Raw genomic sequence first — 21,485 nt, 5'->3', positions numbered from 1 at the left:
TTCAGAGCCAATATTTTTCACGGATTTAATTGTAAGTGACAGATACATAACGCCGGCAAAATTGGTTTACCGTGGGCGGTGCACGCGAGGCCCACCCTCTCCCCTTGGGCACGCGGCAAATTGACATGCAAACCGGCTCCAGGAAGAAGGGTGCGTCCTGGGGGGAAGCGGGAAGAAACACTTCTCCTCCGCACACCCGAACCCGGGCTCCGCCAGGCGAGAATCGATTCTTTTATTCCCCCACGACACGAACAGAACTATTTCGTTTCCAGATGCCGCTGCCAGGCAGACGAAAATGTGCACTTCCCAGTAATTTCTGGCAATTTTTTTCTTTTCTTTTCAGCGTGAACTCCTGGCCACTTCAGGAGTCACCTGGGTTGTGCAGATTGGAGGGGATTCCCGGGGGGGGCCCTGGGCCTGGGCTCTTGCGGGGGCGGGAGGTGCCCCCGGGGTGGGAGCCGGCCACAGTAATGGGCACCCAGGGACCCACGGCCCGTGGGGAGGGGACAGAGCGGCCCACAGCCCGCCGTCGCCCCCGTCCTCGCGGAAGGCCATTGTCTGCAAGGATCCTGTCATCGCAGCCCCGAAACCAGGGAAACCAGGCCGGGGCATCAGAGTCTCTCCCCTAAATGTTCAGCTACCACAAAGCCCCGCTGAATGGCTGCCAGGTAGGCAAAAAACACGTTTTGCATAAAAAAGGGCTTCCCCTCCTGAGAGGTGGCCCAGCGCGAGGGGGAGGGGCGCTCGGCACCCACGGAAGGCGCTTCGCGTCTCTTAATACCGCGAGCGATGATGAATTATCTTAAGTAGCGCATTAATGTCAGGCATCGAGTGCGACCTAACTTCTTCTCTGTGACAACGTGAGACACCTCTCAGGAGGCATTTCTGACTGTGACGTTGGAGCAAATCACACCCAGGGAGCCGGGGAGGGGGCACGGGAGGTGGGCAGTGGGTGGACTGGTGGCCAGGGCTCCCCGGGGGGAGGGGGTGGAGGGACGGGGACTAGGGGGGGACAGGGAGGAGTCTACCACAGAGAAAAGGGAGGAGCTCCCCCCTGCCCCGCCCCAGAATACCTGGCTCTGCGCCTGAGACACGAGGCCCACCCCCACGCACCCCGCTTGCAGACAGAGGAGCCCAGGCGGTGAGACGGGCCAAGTGAGCAGGCCAAGGGCAGGGCCAGGCCCCGGGGCTCTCTGCCTGCCCAGCCCAGTGTCCCGCCATGGCCCTGGCGCTTGCACACCCACAGGCCAGCGGGGCTGAGCTCCCCCAACTCGAGCAGGCTCCCAGGGACCCCGAGGCAGGATCTTGAGCTTGGCTCAGGCCTGGGGCACGGTACCCTGTGAGCACCTCAGACCCCCTGCAGACCCTGTCACTGGACCCGAAGCCCCCTGAGGCATGCCCCCAGGTGGGGTGGGGGGACCGTGCCGCGGTGAGCATGGAGCCCAGCCAACCACCTCTGCAGGGGGTGAGCCTCTGGGCGCTGGCAAGGCTGGGCCGAGAGCCCAGGAGGGCGGTGGGGGGTCCACCCAACCACCCTCAGGGAGGCACCTGGGAGTGCCAGCGGGCAGCAGTGCGGGCAGACAGTGGGGAAGACACTCGGGGTCAGGTCCTGTCCTCACCCCAGGGAGTGACTGCTCGGCCTCCCCACCTCCGTGGGCACAAACCGTCCGCCTCACTGACGTGCTCACACCGATCCCACGCACGCAGGACCCCGAGTAGGGCCAGGGTGCAGCTACGAGCAAACCACATGGGCCCCAACAGAAACCCAGTCTCGGCAAAGGGCCACAAGAGCCAGGGGCCAGCCGGCCTGTGGCGAGACCAGGCGAGGCCCTTCCCTGCTCTGCGCCTCAGTTTCTCCACCTGAACCAGTTGACCACACGTTAGCCTGAAGGGGTCCCATCCCCGCCCTGGAGCCCCACCTCGGGGTGGCGTGCCAACATCTGTGGGGTCCCTGGGGGCAGACCCCAACCCACAGTCCCAGGAAGCCCCGGCTGAGTGGGTGCCCCCACGGAGACCAGCTTGTGCCCCGGGGACCCCCACCCATTCCCGAAGCCCCACCACAGTCTCCGAGCCACCAAGGTGTGCCTGGACCTCCTTGTCTCCTTGTCTCCTTGTCTGTACCCCACCTTGTCCAACCCAGGAGAAGGACGACGATCCTTCCATCTCCTGCACCCCCTCCCAGCAACTCCTCAGACCCCCGGCGTCATCCCCCTCCCAGCCCCCGGGGTCACCTCCAAAGCAGGGGTGGGCCTACCTTTCCAACACTGCCGGGGTTGTCCTTGACCTTGGAGGCGGCCCTGAGCAGGCAGGGGGGCGTGGGAGGCGGCCACAGCTGCAGGACCCCACTGAAGTCCGTGGGGTAGGGGGAGGCACTGCGGGCGGCAGGGGCCGGCGGCGGATGAGGTTTCTTGCGCTTGGAGGCCAGGCTGAGCTTCTGGGCAGCCCTGGGGAGGGGAGGAGAGGGGGCGGGGGGCACTCGGCGCTGTTCTTGCCGCCTGCCCGGCCCAGGAGGGGCCCCAGGACTGGGGTTGCTGGGTCCCGTGTCCCGTGTTCCATCCTCGCCAGACCAGGCAACAGACAGCCCTCCCCTTGCTCAGCCTCAGTGCGCCCTCTTCTCACCAACCTCCATCTGCCCTGGGTCCCCAACCCAGCAGCTGCCTCGGGGTGGGGGGCAGGCTGGGGTGTGCTGGGGTCGGCCGCTCACAGGCTGTGTGACCCGGGCACGCTTAGTCTCTGTGCCTCGGTATCCCCACCGCTAACATGGGGTGGCATGACCTGCACAGGCCTTGCGTGCAGCCCCGACCAGCTGAGGCGTGCAGGGCACCCAGGCCGCTGCCAGCATACAGGAGAAGCTCTATAAAGCCTGGTGTTGCCGTGACCACTGGGGCCCCCAGAGCCTCCCACCGCCCTCACCCCCACGCCCTCACCACGGCCTCCGATCCCACCGGACACGCTGCCCCTGCCGCCCCAGCCTCCAAGGCCACTCGGCCCAGGGAGGCGCCTCCAGCAACCCCCCGACCTCCCTCCCGCCTTCACCACCGTCCTCGGCCTGGCACTGGGGCCCTGCGAGATGTGGTCCTGCCAATGGCTCGGCGTCCCCAGAACATACAGACCCACCGTCTGCCCGGACTCTGTGGTCCTAACCCTGGAGAGGCTTCCGAGGCACGTTGGAGAACCGCTGTTCCAGACTCCCGGGGCACCTGCACGCGCACACACGTGCACACTGCACGCCGAGGGCCCACCACGCTCCCAGGCCTTGGCTCACGCTGACCCTCCCGCCAGGGTCTCCCCACAGCGGCCCCCATGGCCGTCCTGCACATTTTCCCGCAGCCCCAGGCCCCAGAACCCCCACCCCGCGCCTGGGGGCCACCGGGGCTGCACAGCACCCACCCCACGCCTCCAGCAAGGTGACACCGGGTGGCACAGATGTGAAGGAGCACGCGCTGGGCCTCGGTCTGCATCTGCCCAGATGGCCTGGCCTCGGTCACCCTCTTCACGGGGCGGAGGGGGCGGTGAGAGGGGTACCCCGGGATGTGGTCTGAGCCCGGCCTGAAGCGCTCGCCGACGCCCATTTGCAGCCGTGCCCTGCACCCTGCGGTGCCCGCGCTCCCCCCAGAGCCCCGCCCCGAAGGTCGCCCACAGAAGGGCCTGCCCACACGGGGCAGCCTGGCCCGCGGCTGGTCTACCGCCAGCGTTTTGCTTAACCCCACTCATCTCTAATAGCAGTTGTCTTTTAAGAGACCCCGGGGACGGCTTTCCTCCTAGCGAGGCGTCAAGGCGGGAAATAAAACTAATCTACGATGCGTGGCGGAGCTTAACAGAGGGGGGGGCGGTGGCGCCGGTGTGCACCCGGGCGGGGCGGGGCGGGGGTCCGGGCAGCGGAGCCCACGGGCTGCCCGGGAGGAGCCCAAGCGACTGGGGGTGCAGGGGGCCCCGAGTCAGCCACAAGCCAACATTAGCCCGATGCCTGCCCGAGCCCACATGCTTGTAAACCTCAAAACCCCCTGCAAGGAAAAGACCCAAGACCCCCGGCCCCGTCTGCCAGCAGAGCAGAGCAGAAAGCAGGCTGCCGGCATGGCCTGGCGCAGGAGGAGGAGTGGGAGCCGGAGCGACTGTAAGAAAGCAGGGCACGGCCACAACCCCAACGGCAGCGTGACCGGCCCTGGGGGCAGTCAGGGCTGCGAGGGGCGAGGACCAGGGAGCCCCGGGCAGGGAGCCGTGGGGGCCTGGGCCCCCCTGCCCTGCCCGCCGCCCGGCCTCGGATGCCTGTCCTGGACCCCAACCACCCTGGGCTACGCCACGGCTTCCTGCCAACCACCCCGTGGGGAGGAGCTCGGTCCCTAACTCGAGGGGCTCCCAGCAGGCAGCCCCGCCCCACCTGCTTGGCGCTGCCCCCCAGGGCTGGGAGGCCGGGCGCCAGGGAGGGGCTGGGGACCTAAGCTGAGCCTACGAAGGTCAAGGAGGCCCCAGGGATCCAGTTCCTCACTGTAGACTGGTTCCCAGGATTGCGGGAAGGGCAGCACCGGCAAGCGCTGGATGGCGTCGGCCAGGCCCTCAAGCTGATGGGACAGGTCAGCAGACGGCCATGGCCAAGGCACGCCTGCCCACCCCTGACAGCCCCTCCTCCCTAGGTCGAGCAGGGTCAGCCCGGGCCCCTGAAACTGTGGGGTGCAAAGGCATCCTGAACCCACACCCCTAAGCCTCCAGGGGAAAGAGGCTGAGAAGGCCTGTGGCTGATGGGTAAGGTGCTGGGGAGGCCACAGCAACGTCAGGTCGGAACCCCAATCTTCAGAGGCCACGACCGGAGGGCAGTGCTTCACCCGGTGGCTCACACACAAGAGCACAGATGGCTCTGCACCCTCCGTGACCCTCTCAAGAGCCAGGCATCTGTAGCTCAGACCTCGGCGCGCCTGCGTCACTCTCAGGCCTAGCAGTGGAGCATGGGGAGGTGTCCTTCCCCATCGGACATGTTGCGGTCACGCCTGGACAGAGGCTGGGCCTGGCACTTTCTGAGGTCCCGCCAGCCCTGGGAGTCTGCGATATTATTGGCCAGGCGTCTCCGCCCTGTGGTCGGACCTAACTCAGGGCACCCCCTCCTCCCTCCCCAGCCCCGTGGTCAGCCGCCCCGAGTGGCTGGGAGCCGAGGAGCTGTGCCCTGGCCCGCCTGGCCCTCCAGGTCCTGCTCTTACAGGCTCACCCCACCAGGCATGACTCAAAGGCATGTCTCTGCATTAACAAGAGCCCAGCATGGACACTGTCTCTTTTGATGAAACGTAGGCTCCTGTTAACTGGGACAACCCAGTGGCTGCACCCCAGTCCCTACGGCCTGAGTGGGAGCAGGGTGGGGGATCTGGGGGCCTGACCTGGTTTCTGACCAGTGAAGGTGCAGAGAGCAAGGGGAGGTGGTGCCGGGCCTCACAGAGACCAGGAGAATGCACGGGCGCCACAATCAGGCCCAGGAATGCCCACCGCACTGCTGGAGGTGGGGGCCCAGGGTGGGACCTGCAGGGGTGAGGAGTGGTGGGAGCCGGGACAGGCAGGGGAGTGAGTGGCCTGGCTCTGAAGAGAAGGCTGGACAAGCAGCAACTGCACCCCTCAGAAGATCCTCTCCCAGGAAAACTGCCCAAGCCGGGCTTCCACGGAGCCTCTGCCTCTTGCTACTACAGGAGCCAGTCCCTGTCCTGAGACGAGTTCAGGAGGCTGTGTCCCTCCACCAGGTGGGGTCTCGGTAGGGCACGTGTTTGCCAAGCCCAAGGCAACATGAGAAGCTCAGGACGCCTTGACATGGCTAAGCATGGGTGTGTGAGTGAGTGAGTGAGTGCATGGCCGCGTGGGTCAGCAGGTGCCAAGGTCAGTGGGTCCGCAGGTCAGCAGGTGCAGGGGCGTGCAGATGCATAAGGGAGGGGGTGCACAGGTGCTCCGGTGGGGGTGTGAGCAGGTGCACAGAGGAGCAGATGCACGGGTAAGTAGGTGCATGGGTGAGGGGGTGCTCAGGTGAGGGGGTGTGCAAGTGGGGGGGTGCACAGGTGAGAGAAGGAATGAGTAGATGGATGAATGAGTGAGCGGGTGAGTGAATGAATAAGTGAATGGGCACAAGGAGGAGTGGGTGAGCGGGTGCTCAGGTGACGGGTGAGCAGGTGCAGAGAGGAGCGGGTACACAGATAAGCAGGTGCATGGGTGAGGGGGTGCGTGGGAGAGTGGGTGCTTGGGTGAGGGGGTGAGCAGGTGCTCAGGTGAGGGGGTGCGCAGCTGGGGGTTGCACAGGTGAGAGAATGAATGGAGATGGATGAATGAGTGGGTGAGTGAATGAATAAGTGAATGGGCACAAGGAGAAGTGAGTGAGTGCTTGGGTGAGGGGGTGAGCGGGTGCAGAGAGGAGCAGGTGCACGGGTAAGCAGGAGCACGGGTGAGGGGGTGCGTGGGAGAGTGGGTGCTTGGGTGAGGGGGTGGGCGGGTGCATAGAGGAGCGGGTGTGCAGGTGGGGGGGTGCACAGGTGAGAGGATGAATGAGTAGATGGATGAATGAGTGAGCGGGTGAGTGAATAAGTAAGTGAATGGGCACAAGGAGGAGTGGGTGAGCGGGTGCTCGGGTGCTCGGGTGACGGGTGAGCAGGTGCAGGGAGGAGCGGGTGCGCAGGCGAGTAAACGGATGAGTAAGTGAGTGGCTGGGGGATGGGCCCCTCCAACGCCCCTCAGGGAATAGTTTGCCTTTTTGCCTTTTTACAAAGAGAAAGTGCCTCTGCCAAACCAGAAGGTGGTCTCACAGGCAGGTGGCCTTGATGGCAAAGCCCTGACCTATGCGAGGGTCCCCAGGCTTTTCAGACACGTGTGGGTGTTGGGCAAGGCCACCCAGGGTTTCCTAAGTGGGCGGGGAAGAGGCTGGTGGTCCCGGGCACGCCCCACTCGCCCTGCATCCACCCCGTAGGGAACTGCCAGCCGCAGGCCCCGAGAGCCCCCAGACCTGCCCACTGGGGACCCAGCGGTGCAGGGCTGCCAAGAGGGACCAAGGTCGCTGCAGCCAGATCCCTGACCCCGACGACCATGACTGGCATGTTCGTGTCCCCTGGGAACCTCACCTCGGGCCGCACATGCCCGAGGCCCCCCCGGGGCGGGATCCAGCAGCTCCTCGTCTCTCGGGGGCCCTCCTGTCTCTGAACCACAGCCCCCCACCGCACCCCACTCTCAGCAAGAGCGCGCTCCCATCCCTCCCAGTGCAGCCCCAGAGCAGCCGGTCTCCGACCCGACCCGGGTCAAGCACGAGCTCGGACCGACGTTCCCCACCGGACGCCGCCCCCTCGCAACGGGCCCAGGAGCCTTGAGGAAGCTGCTGGGATCCAGCGTGGCCAACGGCGACGGCGACGGGCTGGAAGTAATGGCAGCAGGCAGCGCACGCCGCCTCCCCCTCCCCCTCCCCCTCCCGTCGGAAAACTTGCCTCCCGCTGTCCCCAGCACTTGTTTCTATGGTAACTTCCCAAGGTCAGCGGCAGCCTTGCTCCGTGGAGACAAAAGGCAGCCGGCACCTGCTCTGCAGGCCACGGGGTTACTAATGAGGCAGCGTGGCCCCCGGAGGGGACCTTCTCTCAGGGCCCGGGACCCTCCTGCCAGCGTGGGGGGCCGGGCGGGCTGGGCCACCACACGCGGCCTCCCACGGAGGCGGACCAGGCAGGGACCTGCCCCCGCCCGGCCCGCCCCTCCCGTGCCCGCACGGGGACTCCAGGGCCGCTGCGCAGGGCCCCCACCTGCCCGCCACGGCGCCCCCACTCAGCAGTCAGGCCCCCAGCCCGCGCCGATAAGGCTCCCGCGTGATTCATGGCCGAGCTTATCGGTGCCCGCCAGGGCTGCTAATGGGACAGTGACCCGCGGCTGGGCCTGCCATTACCGTTCATTACCACCATTACACCGGGTAATCCACAGGCCTCCCGGGAAGAAAGCGCCGCCTCCCCTCGGCAGCCCCCCAGGGCCCGCAAGGGACGGCCCCCCAGGGGCGGGGGCAGGAGAGCCGCGGGCTCCCACACCCCTCCCGCTACCGCAGCCCACGTCCCCAGGACCTGGGGCCTGGCACCCGATGACCTGGAGGGAGCAAACCCGGGGCTCCAGGCACATCCCCGCGCCGGCACTCAGGCCGGGACAGGACCCCTGGGCGCCCTGCTGACCGTGGAGCCGCCTCTAGCGGCAGTCAGTGCCGCCCCACCCGGGGAGGGGAGGGCCGTGGGTGGGGTCTGCCCCCCGGGACATCCTCCCTAGTCCATCCCAATGTCCTCCATCACTCCAGGACCCTCCCTGAAGCCCCGTGCCCGCCCGCCCCCCCCCCCACTGCAGCCTGAGGCCACCTGCTGTCCGCAGCCCCAGTGCACAGGCCCAGCGCAGGCCCCAGGGCCCCCGGGGCTGCACCTCCTGGGCTGGGCCCGCAGCGCTGGGTGCTCCACAGACGGGGACTCGCTGCGCCTCGCAGCACCCTCAGTACACTACACGGAGGCACAGACGGAGCGTACGACTCACCTGTGGTTACGCGGCTCCAAAGGGGCAGGGACTGGCTTGGAACCCCGGGGCCAGAGCCTCCACGGAACCCCCACTCCCCGTCCGCAGGCCACAGGGGCCGGGAGCGAGGTCCCCCGCCCACGGTGCGCGCCCACGGCCCCGTCAAGGGCCCGGGGAGGACGTACCTAATGAAGAAGGAGGCTGCAGCCGACGGGCCCGTGGAGCCGCCCGCCGGGGTGCCCGGGGCCGGGGTGACCAGCGCTGTCGTGCAGACCCCGCCGCGGCCCCACGCCTTTGACACGCCGTCGGAGCTCAAGGTGGGGGGGCCGTCCCGGACCGTGTCCGCCACCGCCACGGCAGCCACTGCCGCTTCAGCCTGGGGGGAGGAGGGAGCCCTCGTGAGACCCAGACCCGTGCTGCGGAGGCCGCCCGGCACACCCCAGCGCGCCCAGCATGCTCCCGGGGGGGCCCGCACGCGGGGGACCCTGCCCACGTGGGGAGGAGGACACAGACGCCGCCCCCCCCCGGGGGGAACAGACTTTCCAGCCTCTCCCGTAGCAAGTTCCAGAAATGTCGTGAGCACAGTGGTCAAGACAGATGGCCGGGGGTCCCCACCCCGCTCAGCCCCGGGTCACCCACCTGGAGCGCCCGGAGGCATGATCAGAGGAGAAGCCACAATAAATATTTGTCACAGGCGCTAATTGCCCCGTGTATGATAATGTATGACGTCCCCGGCATCTGAAACACTAGTCTGGCATTTCCAACTAATTAGCTAAAATAAATTCTAGAAGGGGAGACAGCCTCGTAATGAAGCACAAACGTAATTGAATGATCCCTGAGACGGCGCCAGCAAACTTGAGATCCGACCACCGTATATCACATTTACGTGGCTTGTCGGGCGCTGGACCCCAGGCCAGACCCGGCCCCAGAGGGGGTGCATGCGGCCCCTGGCAGTGGAGGGAAGCGGCCTGCCTCAGCCTGGGCCCCCCAGCCCCACCCACGCCCCTGAGGGCCCCCCGGGCACCTCGCCTGGGCCCCCGGAAGTTTATCCGCTGGGCCCGACCTGGGAGGCCCGGGGTCCTCACGCTGACAGGACACGGGCCTGCCTGGCGACCCTGAGGGTGAGAAGCCCGGGCGACAGTCACATCCTGGAGGGTCCAACGTCCTCAGGGTCTCCCAAGTGACAAGGCCGGGGCAGCAGAATAAGCCCCCACGCGCCCCAGGAGGCACGTTCTGAAGCAGGTCCTGCCACCTGAGGGCACCATTCCCCACCACGGCGGAGGGTCTCGCCCTGCCCAGCCCGCGGTCAGCACCGGCTTCCAAACCCCTCCTGGGACACAGTAAAACCAGGTCTGCAAAGGAAGGGTTGCAGAGAGCCCCAAACTTTTAGCTGGATGGAAACCACACGCCACCCCTGCCCCTGGGGCCCTGGCCGCTCCCCAAGGCTTTGAGGACAGGTCAGCAGCAGAGAAGGGTGAACCTGAAACAGCTCAGGCCCTCACCCAGCACACCCTGCACCTGCCTTGTCTGCCTACAGGGCAGGAACTCCTATGCATCCGTCAGAACCCGGCCGAGGCAGCCCTCTCCCCCAGGCCACTCCCTGCACCTGCCCCAGGGGCCCTGGCCTCCCCAGCCCTCTGACTTCGCCTCGGCCCCTCTCACTCTGTCCAGAGCTCCCTGCTGTCGTCCAGGAGCGCACAGCCTGGCAGGGGCACAGACACAAGCCAGACCAAGCCCTTGGCTGGGAGGCGGCCCCTATGCCTGAGGGAAATGGGGCTGCCAGGACAGAGGGGGCCCCAGCTCACGGGGAACATTCCAGAAGGAGGGTCAGCCAGGCCTCGACCCAGGCAACGAGAAGCTGCTTCCTCTCCAGGTGGCTGCGGAAGCTCAAGGCAAATGTGTAAATCACGCAGAGCGCCGGCCCTAAGGACCCCGACGGCCCGGCCACGCCTGTGCCCACACTCCCGTCCCACACACACGTGATACACAATCGTCCCCGGCCTCCAGCGTGAATTCCTTCTGCACCGCTCCACGCACGAGCCCCCGGGACAGGTGCACCTCGCTGGAGCAGAGCGCGGCGGCCGAGGGCCCTAAGTAAGTTGGTCCCAGCCACGTGGACCACGGGGCCGCCCGCCCCGTGCCCGCCCTGTGCCCACCCGGTGCCCGCCCCGGCTCCGTCCAGCCCCCAGCGGCTCTGCCGTGGGGCCCGGACCCGGTGGCTGTTCAGCGAGGCGTCCTGGCCGGCGGGGCGCCGGGGTGACCGAGGGGGCCGAGCCACCGTGCCGTCCGCTCCCGCCGAGCCCGGGCAGCCCAGCATCGCAGGCAGCCTGTCCGCCTCGGGCCAGAATGTTCCAGCACCAGCCGGCGAGGGCGCAGGCCGCCCGCACTGACCTGTCTCAGGAGTCCCTCACACGCCTCGGCTCCACCGTCCCACGAGCTGCCGAGACATGGCTCCGGCCACCCGGACGGCCACCCGGACGGCCACCGCCGACTCCCGCCAAAGCAGAACCCGGGCCCGCCCAAAGAAGCGGGACGGGGCGGGGGGGCGGCGGGGGGGTGCAAACCAAAGGAGGTGGAGGCACCAGAGCAGCAATGAGAGAGAAGCACGGAGAGAGGAGGGCGAGGGGCGCCGCGCCGTCCTGGGGGCCCCCGGCACGGAAGCTCAGAGCCCAGCACCGGCCGGCACCGAGGGGCCCCAGGGCGGGCCCACCGCGGGGTGCCGGGTTCCGAGGAGCACAGTTTGGGAAACGCCACAGGAACCCTCCTGAAAAAGCCTCTGGGCCCGAATGCCAAGGCCCGGAACGTTCTGGCTCGTGAAGGACAGGGTCGGCCAGGCCCTCGGGATGAATACCTCCCCGGGGGCTACTTCCAGCCACAGGGTGGGGGCGGCCCGGGGCAGGGGCAGCCAGGACGGGAGCATGCACACAGCTGGCCCGGCGCGGGCACGGGCGGCACTGCTTGCTGGGAGTGTTCTGGGCACAGAGCCTGGGCGGGCACCCACCTGCCCCTCGAAGCTCCCGTCACAGAAGCAGCCTCGCGGCCCAATGTCCATTCCATGGGGCCGGGGGGCAACCTGAGGCCCAGAGGGAGGGCACCAGCAATGGGCCGGGTCCGAGAGGCAGGCCAGAACCCTCCACCCCCTGCCACCGCGGCCACATCCCTGAGGATGGGTGGGCATCTACCAGAGACCCCACGGGGGATCACAGGGACGAGGAGGCAAGCAGGCTGGCCCAGAGGTCAGCAACACTGACAAGCTGGTGCCGCACAACCTGCTCCCAGGCCTCCACCCAAGCGACCTCGCTTGCTGTTGTGCGCATCAAGAGGTGTGCGGCACCTCCTCCAGGGAACCCTCCATCCTCCCACCCACGGGCCAGCCTGGAGCCCTCGGCGCTGGGTTCTCCTCCCTGGACTACGAGCCCCAGGCTCTAAGGTGTGTGCAGGATGCAGGAAGGTTTGCACAGACCCCGCTGGCCTGGCAGCAGCACCACTGACCCCTGAGCTCTGTCAGTGTGGGGGAGACAGGCTGCAGTCCACGGCCTGACCCCACGGCCATCACCCAGTAGCTGAGGGCAGCCAGGGTAGCGACAGGCCAGGGCCTGGCCCCACAGGCACCTCCATCCTCCACCTGACGGTCTGGAAAGCAGCTGTCCGCCAGACTGTCTGCCGCCAGGTGGGTCCCACACCAGGTAGCATCGCTGGACTCCCAGGCGGTGGAAAGAGCCAGAAAGGGCCGAGCTCCGTGCTCCCAGAGGAGGGCAGTGGGCTGCTTCAGTCTTGATTACAGCCGTGGCGGGCTGCGGGCTGCTCCACCTGGATACAGGGCTCTCCCGACGGCCAGGCCATGACTTGACCCCGGCAGGACCACGGGGCAGGCTCCCGGCAACAGCATCCAGAACGTTCCGGGCCTCAGAGCCTGGGATCCCCCCCTCCCCCAGTGACCATCCCTGCCACCATCCTCTTGCTCTCCATGCACCGGAACAGAAGGCGACAGGCCCAGCCCTCCCGGCTGCTGCAAACAGCCAGGCCCCGGGGCGGCTGACGGGCTGTCCTGGCCACTCGCAGCGTGTCCCCCCAGAAGCATTTCCTCCCGATAGTTTAACATTCCAGAGCCGCTTCTAGCGATCGATGCCCTGGTTCCGGGGAAATTACCTCATCTGAATCCTAAAGTTCTATTTATGCTTCTAATAATCTCCCCATTGATCGCCAGGACCGTTGTCTAATTATAAATCCATTCCCACCCACCCCGCACGCAATCAATGTGCACATAAAACAGAGAGGGAGCCTTAAATGCCCACGTTTTACAACGTGCTGGCTGCTGGCGGGGCTGCCCGGCAAGAGGCCAGCGACCCCCCGCCCCCCGGGCCCACGGAGGCAGAAAGCCTGCCAACGCCAGCTGCACCGACCCCGCTCGCTCCGCGGTCGCTCCTGCCCCTCCTCTACCTCTGGGCACTCTCAGTGAAGGGCCCTCCTCTCTGCCTGGCACTGAGGCCCCGGCAAGGCACGCACTGGGCTCCCTCCCCGGGCAAGGAGCCCCCTGGCTACTGCCGGTGCCCCCCTCCCACTGTCCCACCACCCCTGGTGCTGGGCCTGCCATCTCTGACGCTTCCGTCTGGGCCCAGCTCAAGGCCACTTCCTCCAGGAAGCCACCCAGCTCTCCTGAGCTGCCTCCCCACCACATTCCTCCCGGGCAGCCCAGCTCTCCGCCCCGGAGACATGGGGCATGCGTGGTGGGGGCTGGCCGCCCTCTTCATGCCTTCACCCCAAGACTTAATAAAGGAGAACTGAGAAGCAGCGAGACCACACCCAGGAGGTAGCTTCACACCAACAGGAGGCTAGTTCAAGGCCCGAAGCTCTTGCCCGAACTTCTGCGCACCCAATGCCCAAGCTGCCAAGGGCCAGGGGGCCCCAAGGACAGAGAACCCTGTGGAGGACCAGCCCCAGCAATGGGTCACAGGGTCCGGCTCCCAGCAGGGGCAGGATCTCCTCAAAGGCCATGCGGGAGGTAGCGCTATCAACCAGTACGGTCTTACTGGGCTCAGAGGGGCCAACGGGCCCGGGGGTGGAGGGGGCAGGGGCCCATCCTGCTTTGGGACTGAAAGTGGCCCCCGAAAGGCCTCCAGAGAGGCCTCAGTGCTTCACACCTCCAGGGAGGCCTTCATGCTTCATCCTTTGGGACCCATGGCCGGGGACCCTCCTTGTACCTCCATTGCCCAGGGCCCCACAGGGCACAGAGTCCCTGGGGAAGGTCTACCCATTGCTCTATTTCAGAGGCGCTCCCCGGGGAAGCTTGTGCAGCTGGCTCGGGAGTAACGGGACCAAGCAGAACCAGCTTTCGTTGTCACCCACGGATCTCTGCCCCCGGCTCCATGGGGGTGGGTGATGCAGGGGGCAGCGGGGGCTTCTCCATATAGCCACACGCACCAACGCAGCAGCGTCAGGACTCACCTGGCCAGGCCCGACCCCTCTACTGCCTCCCCTGCTCTCCTCACAGCCCCATCTTCTGAGAAGGCTTCACACCTCCAGGGAACCCTCTGTGCTTCATACATCCAGGGATGTTGGGATACTTCACACCCCCAGGGAGGCCTCATGCTTCATACCTCCAGGGAGGCCTCATGCTTCACACCTCCAGGGAGGCCTCATGCTTCACACCTCCAGGGAGGCCTCATGCTTAACACCTCCAGGGAGGCCTCGTGCTTCACACCTCCAGGGAGGCCTCGTGCTTCACACCTCCAGGGAGGCCTCAGTGCTTCACACCTCCAGGGAGGCCTCAGTGCTTCACACCTCCAGGGAGGCCTCATGCTTCACACCTCCAGGGAGGCCTCATGCTTCACACCTCCAGGGAGGCCTCAGTGCTTCACACCTCCAGGGAGTCCTCATGCTTCACACCTCCAGGGAGGTCTCGTGCTTCACACCTCCAGGGAGGCCTCAGGGCTTCACACCTCCAGGGAGGCCTCGTGCTTCACACCTCCAGGGAGGCCTCAGGGCTTCACACCTCCAGGGAGATTGGGATACTTCACACCTCCAGAGAGGCCTCATGCTTCACACCTCCAGGAAGGCCTCATGCTTCACACCTCCAGGGAGCCCTCAGTGCTTCATGCCTCCAGGAAGGCCTTATGCTTCACACTTCCAGAGAGGCCTCGTGCTTCACACCTCCAGGGAGGCCTCGGGGCTTCACACCTCCAGGGAGGCCTCATGCTTCACACCTCCAGGGAGGTTGGGATACTTCACACCTCCAGAGAGGCCTCATGCTTCACACCTCCAGGGAGGCCTCATGCTTCACACATCTGGGCCTCCACACAGAGGGTTCCCTCGGCTTGGAAGGTCCTTCCTACTTGTTTGCCTGATGAACCCCTCTCCTGGGCTAAATAGGTGGACACACCTGAGGGCACAAGACCCCTAGGAGAAGGTATCCCCTGAGGCTTGGGCAGAGTAGCCACGTGCTTTCTGGGGAAAGACCTTCCCAGGACAGCCTCCAGCAGTTAACCTCATGTACTACCCAAACCCAAACCCAAACTCCCTCCTTGTCCTAGGAGACCCCTAAGCCAACAACCCCCCATTCCATCTCCTATCCTAGTATCCTTTCTGCTCGATGGGAAACTGGGGGTACAGCAGACACCTGGGAGAGACCACCACCAGCCAAGCTCCGTGGACAGCGGGGAAGCAGCCAGCCTCAGCTCCGCCCTCCAAGACTGGCTTCATCTCAACCATGGGGGTGACACAGGCCCAGAGTCCTGCCTGACGACACTGACCCAAGTCCGTGGCACCCACAGTGCCCCCCGGTGCCCAGAGCTAGTCCCATGGAGGCCATGCCCCCCGGTGGGGGCCACAATCTGGTGCACCTGAGAGAGGAGACTTTGAGGGGGGGCGGCCTCCCCCCTCAATATGCAGCCAGCTGGAAAGGGGCGGCTCCTGAGACACCATGGGGGTGGACACAGACCTCCTCTGCCTGCGGGCCTCACCCCGCACTCCAGGCTCTGTCAGCTGGGCCACAGCTCTGGGGGCAGCCTGGCCTGGCAGGGGAGCCTGGAGGGGAGGGGCACTGGGGACCCCTCCTCACAAGGAGACGTTCCCTCTGTCAGACCCTGAGAAGGAGGGTCTGACGGCGTCCCGGTAGCCCTCCTGTGAGCCCACGGAACCCCACATGGTCTCAGAAGCAAGAGTGGCCAACGTCATTGCCAACCACGCATGCGGGTGACGTATGAGGGGACGCCCCCAGGGACGTGGCCGGGCCCTGCCCACTGGGACTCTGCCAGCAGACCGACCGGGCCTTCCGCCACCGCGCTCATGGCCCCTTGAGCCGGGGGGAGCCACTGAGCCTGCATGACATGGGCCACGGTGAGGGGCGGACGGGGAGCCCCAAGCAGGAGCCCAGCAGCCCACCCTGCCCGGGGGACTCACCAGGCACGACGGCGGCAGGAAGCTGTTGACCCTGGAGACGCTCCACATGCCCTCCAGGCACTGCTGGGCCTGGATGGTGACGGTGCTCAGGGCCCCGCCCAGGCCAGCGGGCGCCACCGATACCTGGACACTGCGCCCAGCCGGCCAGGCCGCCCCCTTCCTCTTGTCGGGCCCCACTCGGCCCGGCTGCCTCCCTGGCGGGCCGGCAGGCACGGGTGCATCCCGCGGGCCGGTCACGGTGCCGGGGCCCCCTCGAGGCGCGTCGGGGTCCTCGCGGCTGGCAGGTGCCTGGAGCAGCCGCAGGGCCTCCCGCGTGAGCTGGTTCAGGCGTGTGGCACAGACGTCGCAGCGGCGCTCGGCCTCCGGGCGGCACGCAGGCAGGGTTCCCGGCGCCGGCAGCTTGTCGAGCAGCAGGGCGGAGAGGCAAGGGTCCTGGGGGGACACGGGACAAAGGTGGTCAGGGCCCGGGCGCTCGCCCCACACGGCGCCAGGCCAGCTCGTGCTGTGGCCGCCGCAGAATCCATAACTGACTAATAAGCCCCAAACGGTTCCGTCTGCGTGAGCCCAGCAGGAAAATGATTGTCGGCGCTTAGCGGGGAGGCCCACGGTGGCCCTGACAACTGCCCGCCGCCTCCGCCGCTGCCGCGCTCGCTCCCGGCTAACGAGGCGTCTGCGCGCTCCCCGACCGCCAGGCCACCGGCGGCCAAGGCCAGGCGGCCCAGAAGCAGGGTCGCCGCATCCTCCAGCCCGGCCCAGGGCCCTTCCCCCGGGGGCCCCCACCCCACTCCACCCACCCACCCCTCCACAAAAGCAACACCCATCCAGAGCCACGAGGGCTCCCCGGGCTCGGCTGGACACCCTCTCCCCGCCTTTGTGAACCCTCCAGCCCTGGTCCGAATCTGCAGAAAAATGAAATGCGGCCCCGCGCTAAGTGCCGCAGAAGTCATGCCGTGCAGGGACACCGGGAGGGGCGAGCCAGGCAGTCCCGGGCCCACGGAGGACGGAGGACGAGCGCCAGTGGGCAAGGAGGCAGGAGGCTCGATGCCCACCCCGCTGGACCGCAGGCTCGGACTCAGTCCCCCGCAGCCCCGGCGTCCCCGCGGTACACTGGGTGAGGGGGACACACGGGTCTCCCTCATTGGGAGCTTAGTGTCCACAAAGGGCTAAGAACAGGAGCCGGGGGAGCCCAGAGGAGACCCTCACCCAGCCTGGAGGCCAGCGAGGGCTTCCTGGAAGAGGTGACACCTCTGGGAGGAGAAGAGGAGGGAGTCAATCCTTGGAAGGAACCTCACTGGAGAGAAGTTATCAAGAGTCCTAGTCCCAGGGCCCTTGCCCCGTCCCTCGATGGCCCCACCAGGCTCTGCCCTGGCGCCTCCCTGGGGCAGCCCTGCAGGGATCAGACCTGATCTAGGCCCGGCCTCTCGGCCTCCCTGCCCTCCCCCAGGGAGGTAAGCCCCAGCCACAGGCACCTGCTGGCCCGGCCCAGCAGCGGCCATGACCACCCAGGACTTTCCCAGTGCCAAACCCCAAATGCGGGCCTAGGTCTTCACTTTGGCCAGCTGGGCCGTGCGGGGTCAGGGTCGGGGGTACACCTGGACCTTCCCCTCCCCACCCAGCCGGGACCTGCTACAACGCCCCAGAGCTGGAGGCCTCTTCCCTGCCTGGCCCCAGGCAGCCCCCCGCAGCCCCCTACTCTCTAGGTGGCCACACCGCCCCCACGGACCCCAGGCAGGACCCGACTCCCACCGGCTGCCTTGCCGGCCACAAAGGGGCCACAGCTCCCCAAACACACCCATTCCTCCGAAGAGGAAGCCGAGGCCACCCTCCCAGCGGGTGCATCTCATGCACCCCAGCCAGGCTCCCCGAGCCGGAACTGCGGCCTGCAGGGGACGGTCCAAGGGGGCGCCCGCTGTGGCAGGGTGGCCTCGCTGGGAGGGCGCACCGCTGGTAGGCCCCGCTCAGCCTCAGCCACAGGCCCTGCTGCCCTCACGTACCCCGGGTCCAACGAAAGGGTGGCCCTGGCCCAGGCAAGTGGCACCAGCTGCCCGACTCGTGGGTCCCTCCGGAAGGCCTGGATGTTCTCCGGCCGAGGGCTGGAGGGCTCCGGAGCCTCTGAAGTGCCAGCATGTCTGGTCCCAATTAGCGGACGGCAGGAAGCGGGCGCAGGGCCGGGCGAGCCCTGCGGGGGCGGGGGGCGGGGGGAGGCCCATGGAAACTCTGCGGGAGCCCCCGCCCGGGCTGGCACGCGGGGCCACCGATGGAATCCAGACACCGGGTCCCCAGCCGCAGGCCTGGCTCTGTCACTTGTCACTCCCAGCCTGTTTTCCAGGTCCCAGCTCTGATGACTCTGGATTTTCCACTCAGCGGGAGGCTGCTGGGCTGCTCGGTGGACGGGCAGGAGGGAAGGAAGTGCGGGCTGCTGCGGCCATTAGCTGACTTGAAAGGCGGCCCAGCCCCCCCTCCCCGCCCCCCACCCCTTGGCCCAGCTGCCCATTGTTCCACTGCCTCTGCCTGGCCTGGGACGTGGGGCCCCCGGGGGAGCCCCGTGGCACCCCCTGCACGGCCACACAGAGGAGGCAGGAAGGAAAGGCCGAGCTGGAGCAGGGGCCGGCCGCTTACAGGCCTGGGCGCGCACCAGCCCCCTACCACGCTGGCCAGGGCACGGGGGGCTGGGGGCGAGGAGGCAGGAAGCCAGCAAACCCCCCTCCCAGCTGTGTCATCAGGAATTCGGATGGCAGCTGGCAGGGAGGCCCCAGCCCCACCAACGCCCCAGGCTCTGGGCATCAAAGCCCCGGGAGGAAGGGAAGCAAAGCAGGAGGGCTGCTCAGTGGGGGGCCGGGCGCACCAACCCCAACCCCGTCCTCCTGAGCCCCCAGGACGCTCGCCCACACACACCTGGGCCAGAGCCCTTCCCGCACTGGCAGCCAAGCGCACCTCTTGGGGGAAGCTCCCAGTGCCTGCACCGGGCCCCAGGTGACACTCCAGCGCCGCGGGGACCTCCTGGCAGCCCAGGGAGGGGCAGGGGCGTCCTCCAACCTCTGTGTCACGTCACACACACGAGACACAAAGAGGACAGAGCTGCCCTGGGTGACCACACGGAGACCCCGCGGGGCTGAGGGCCCACCCGGCCCGGAGCCCCTCTGACGCCCAGCAGCAGTGGCCCGGGAGAGCACGGGGGCGGGGGCTGCCCAGAGCGGGAGCCCCGAGCGGCACGGGCACTTGCACGCCCAGCCACGCGGCACCACGCGCCCCACGCAGGAGGGACCCAAGACCTCCCACCCGTCTGCTGGCCCGGCTCGGCAGGCAGCAAGCTTTAGCCCGACCGGTGTCCCACCCCCAGGGACCCCACGGGGAGGGGGGCTCGGCCCAGGAGCTGGCATCTTCCACAGCACCCGCGGGCCCTGGGCGCCCCTGCGGCCCCGCCCTGCTCCCCCTCCAGGACCACGGCGGCCCTCACGTCACAAGCCAGCAGCCCCCTCTCTGGGTCGCGCCCAGGGACCACGGGCCCAAGCCCCAGCTGTCGTTGGCGCAGTATCAGGAGTTCGGAGCCCCGAAAGGCCCCGCCGCCACGCCACCCCTCAGGCACCCCCGGGAGCCCCGCACCTTCAGGAAGACGGTGATTACCCCGCTGCAAAATATTACTTTTCATTTCCTCTCTACAGTCTAATTAAACAGATATTTTACTTGCATTTGGAAAATGTTTTTCTTAATTTGATTCAATTTAGCGCCGCACACCACCTACCCATCACGCCGCCGGGGTTTTAGGGAGCCTCCCCCCACTTAAAAATAACGACTCGCCATTTCTCATCTGCTTTCTGGGGCTTCCGAGCTGCTTTAAGTAATCCTTCCATTTCCTCCTTCATCCGAGGCCCAGAGTGACTCCTCCAGGGATGGGCCACCCCCTCGCCCCGCCAGGAGAGGCTTCTCGAAGCCTGGCCGGCCGAGCCCACCGCGGGGCAGGACCCGAGCCGACCAGGGCGGAGGCTGGCCCTCCGCTCCCCGCTCGGCACAAACCCCCAGACCTCAGTCTGTGAGCCCCCGTCACCCCGTGTCTAGAAAGGGGGCCCACGGGCAGAGCCTTCGGGGGGACGAGCAGGCCCAGAGGCCCCCCCGGAGGAGCGCCCCGAGGCCCGGTGGGCCCCTCCCCAGCACGGGCCGGGGCCTGGCCCTCTGCCTCATCCTCCCCGCCCTCCACGAACACATCGCCCAGGGCCCTGACCCTGTGCAGCTGCGCCTTCCAGAGCCGACGGCAGGTCCGGGGGTGGGGGGAGGACCCCAGCTGCCGGGCCCGGCGCTGGTCCCGCGCGGCTCTGTCGGCGGGGACGTTCCGATGCCGCGTGCGGCCTGCCGGACCCGGGCTGGGGGCCGGTGGGGTTCGGTTTGCCAGCCGGCCACACCCCGGCCCCTCCCACCTGCCAGGCACCTCACCAAGGAGCCCAGTGCCAGCCAGGGGCCCTGCCCACCCACGTCCACCCGGAGACCCCGGACCCGACCCCCCCGCACCTGCCCGCCCAACCCTGGAGACCACTCCGGCCCCATCGGTCTGCAGCTCTGAGGGCCCCCTAGCTGACACCTGCCCCCCTCCTCGGCCAGAGGCAGGGGTGGGGAGAGCCGGGGGTGCCGCCCGGCCCACCCAGCACGGACTGGTCCCCAAGGCCCTGTGCCAGGCACCAGCCAGCTGGGCGGTCAGGGCACACACTGGTTCATTGAGACCCCCTCCCTTCAATAGCCTCCCCTGTCCTCCGACGCCGCGATGCCACACAAGGGTGCTGGGGATCCCGGCGGCTGAAGGCCAGGCCAGCAGGATGGCCTCGGCTGGGGTCAGGGGACAGAGAGGCCAGCATCCTGGGAGCACTCGCCCCGCAGAGGAGGCGCACCACACACTTTGGGGGGAGCCTGGAGCCCCCCGCACGGCTCAGTACAGCCCCGTGGGTGTGGGCCGCCGCCGCACGACCTCATTCTCCTCATCTGAGCAGGTTCTCACCACCGAGGAGGGGTCCATACTGCATCCTGCAAGCAGTGCCACTTGGGAGGGCTCCGAACCCCCAGGAGGCCGGACACTGACCCGGGTGGGCCCGCGGGAAGAGGCCGGGTACAGAAGCACAGTGGAGCCCCTGGAGTAACCCGCGTCCCCCTGCTGGGGGCCCTTGCACGCACATGGCCCCAGCCCAGAGGGGTCCCCAGCCACCAGGTCCCTCCCGTGAGGCTGCAGCTATTGAATCAAAGGACCTCGCAGGACACCCCAGCCCCCAACCTCTGCTCCCGGGCTGGAGTGTAACTCCCCTCCTCCAGACCGCCTGACCCTTGACTTCACCCTGGTTTCCCCTCCTCGCTCTACCTGGCACCCCGTGACAGCCCCCAAGCATGCTCCAGCTGTCCCCATCTTGGACCCCTTAAGGTTCCCTCCCCTCAGAGACCCTCGCCCCGTCTCCGTGGATTTAAATCTAACCGAGATCAAACACCGCCTCCTCCAGGAGGCCCTCCTAGATGCCCCTTTCCAGAGCCCTCTCTCCCAGGCCCCCAGCACTTCAGTTACGAGCAGAAACAGTGGAGGGAAAGTGGCCGGGGTGGGGGTGTGGCCTTAGGCAGGTGCCTGCTATTCCCTCCCT

General features: G+C 67.3%; 1 protein-coding gene across 1 annotated transcript in view; it reads right to left on the bottom strand.

The window, feature by feature from the left end:
* The window catches only part of KIF26A (kinesin family member 26A), a 38,320-nt gene that overhangs the window by 10,162 nt on the left and 6,673 nt on the right, over positions 1 to 21,485 (bottom strand). Inside the window, exons 4-6 of the mRNA XM_072837752.1 lie at positions 15,877 to 16,308; positions 8,664 to 8,854; positions 2,255 to 2,444 (exon numbers count right to left, since the gene is read on the bottom strand). Of these exons, the coding sequence (XP_072693853.1) occupies positions 2,255 to 2,444; positions 8,664 to 8,854; positions 15,877 to 16,308 (813 nt within the window). The remainder of the gene's footprint in view (positions 1 to 2,254; positions 2,445 to 8,663; positions 8,855 to 15,876; positions 16,309 to 21,485) is intronic.

This window comes from Canis lupus, chromosome 9, assembly GCF_048164855.1.
Source record: "Canis lupus baileyi chromosome 9, mCanLup2.hap1, whole genome shotgun sequence".
NCBI lineage: Eukaryota > Metazoa > Chordata > Mammalia > Carnivora > Canidae > Canis > Canis lupus.
The sequence above is the reverse complement of the archived record's forward strand: the minus strand, read 5'-3'. Positions and strand labels throughout refer to the sequence as shown.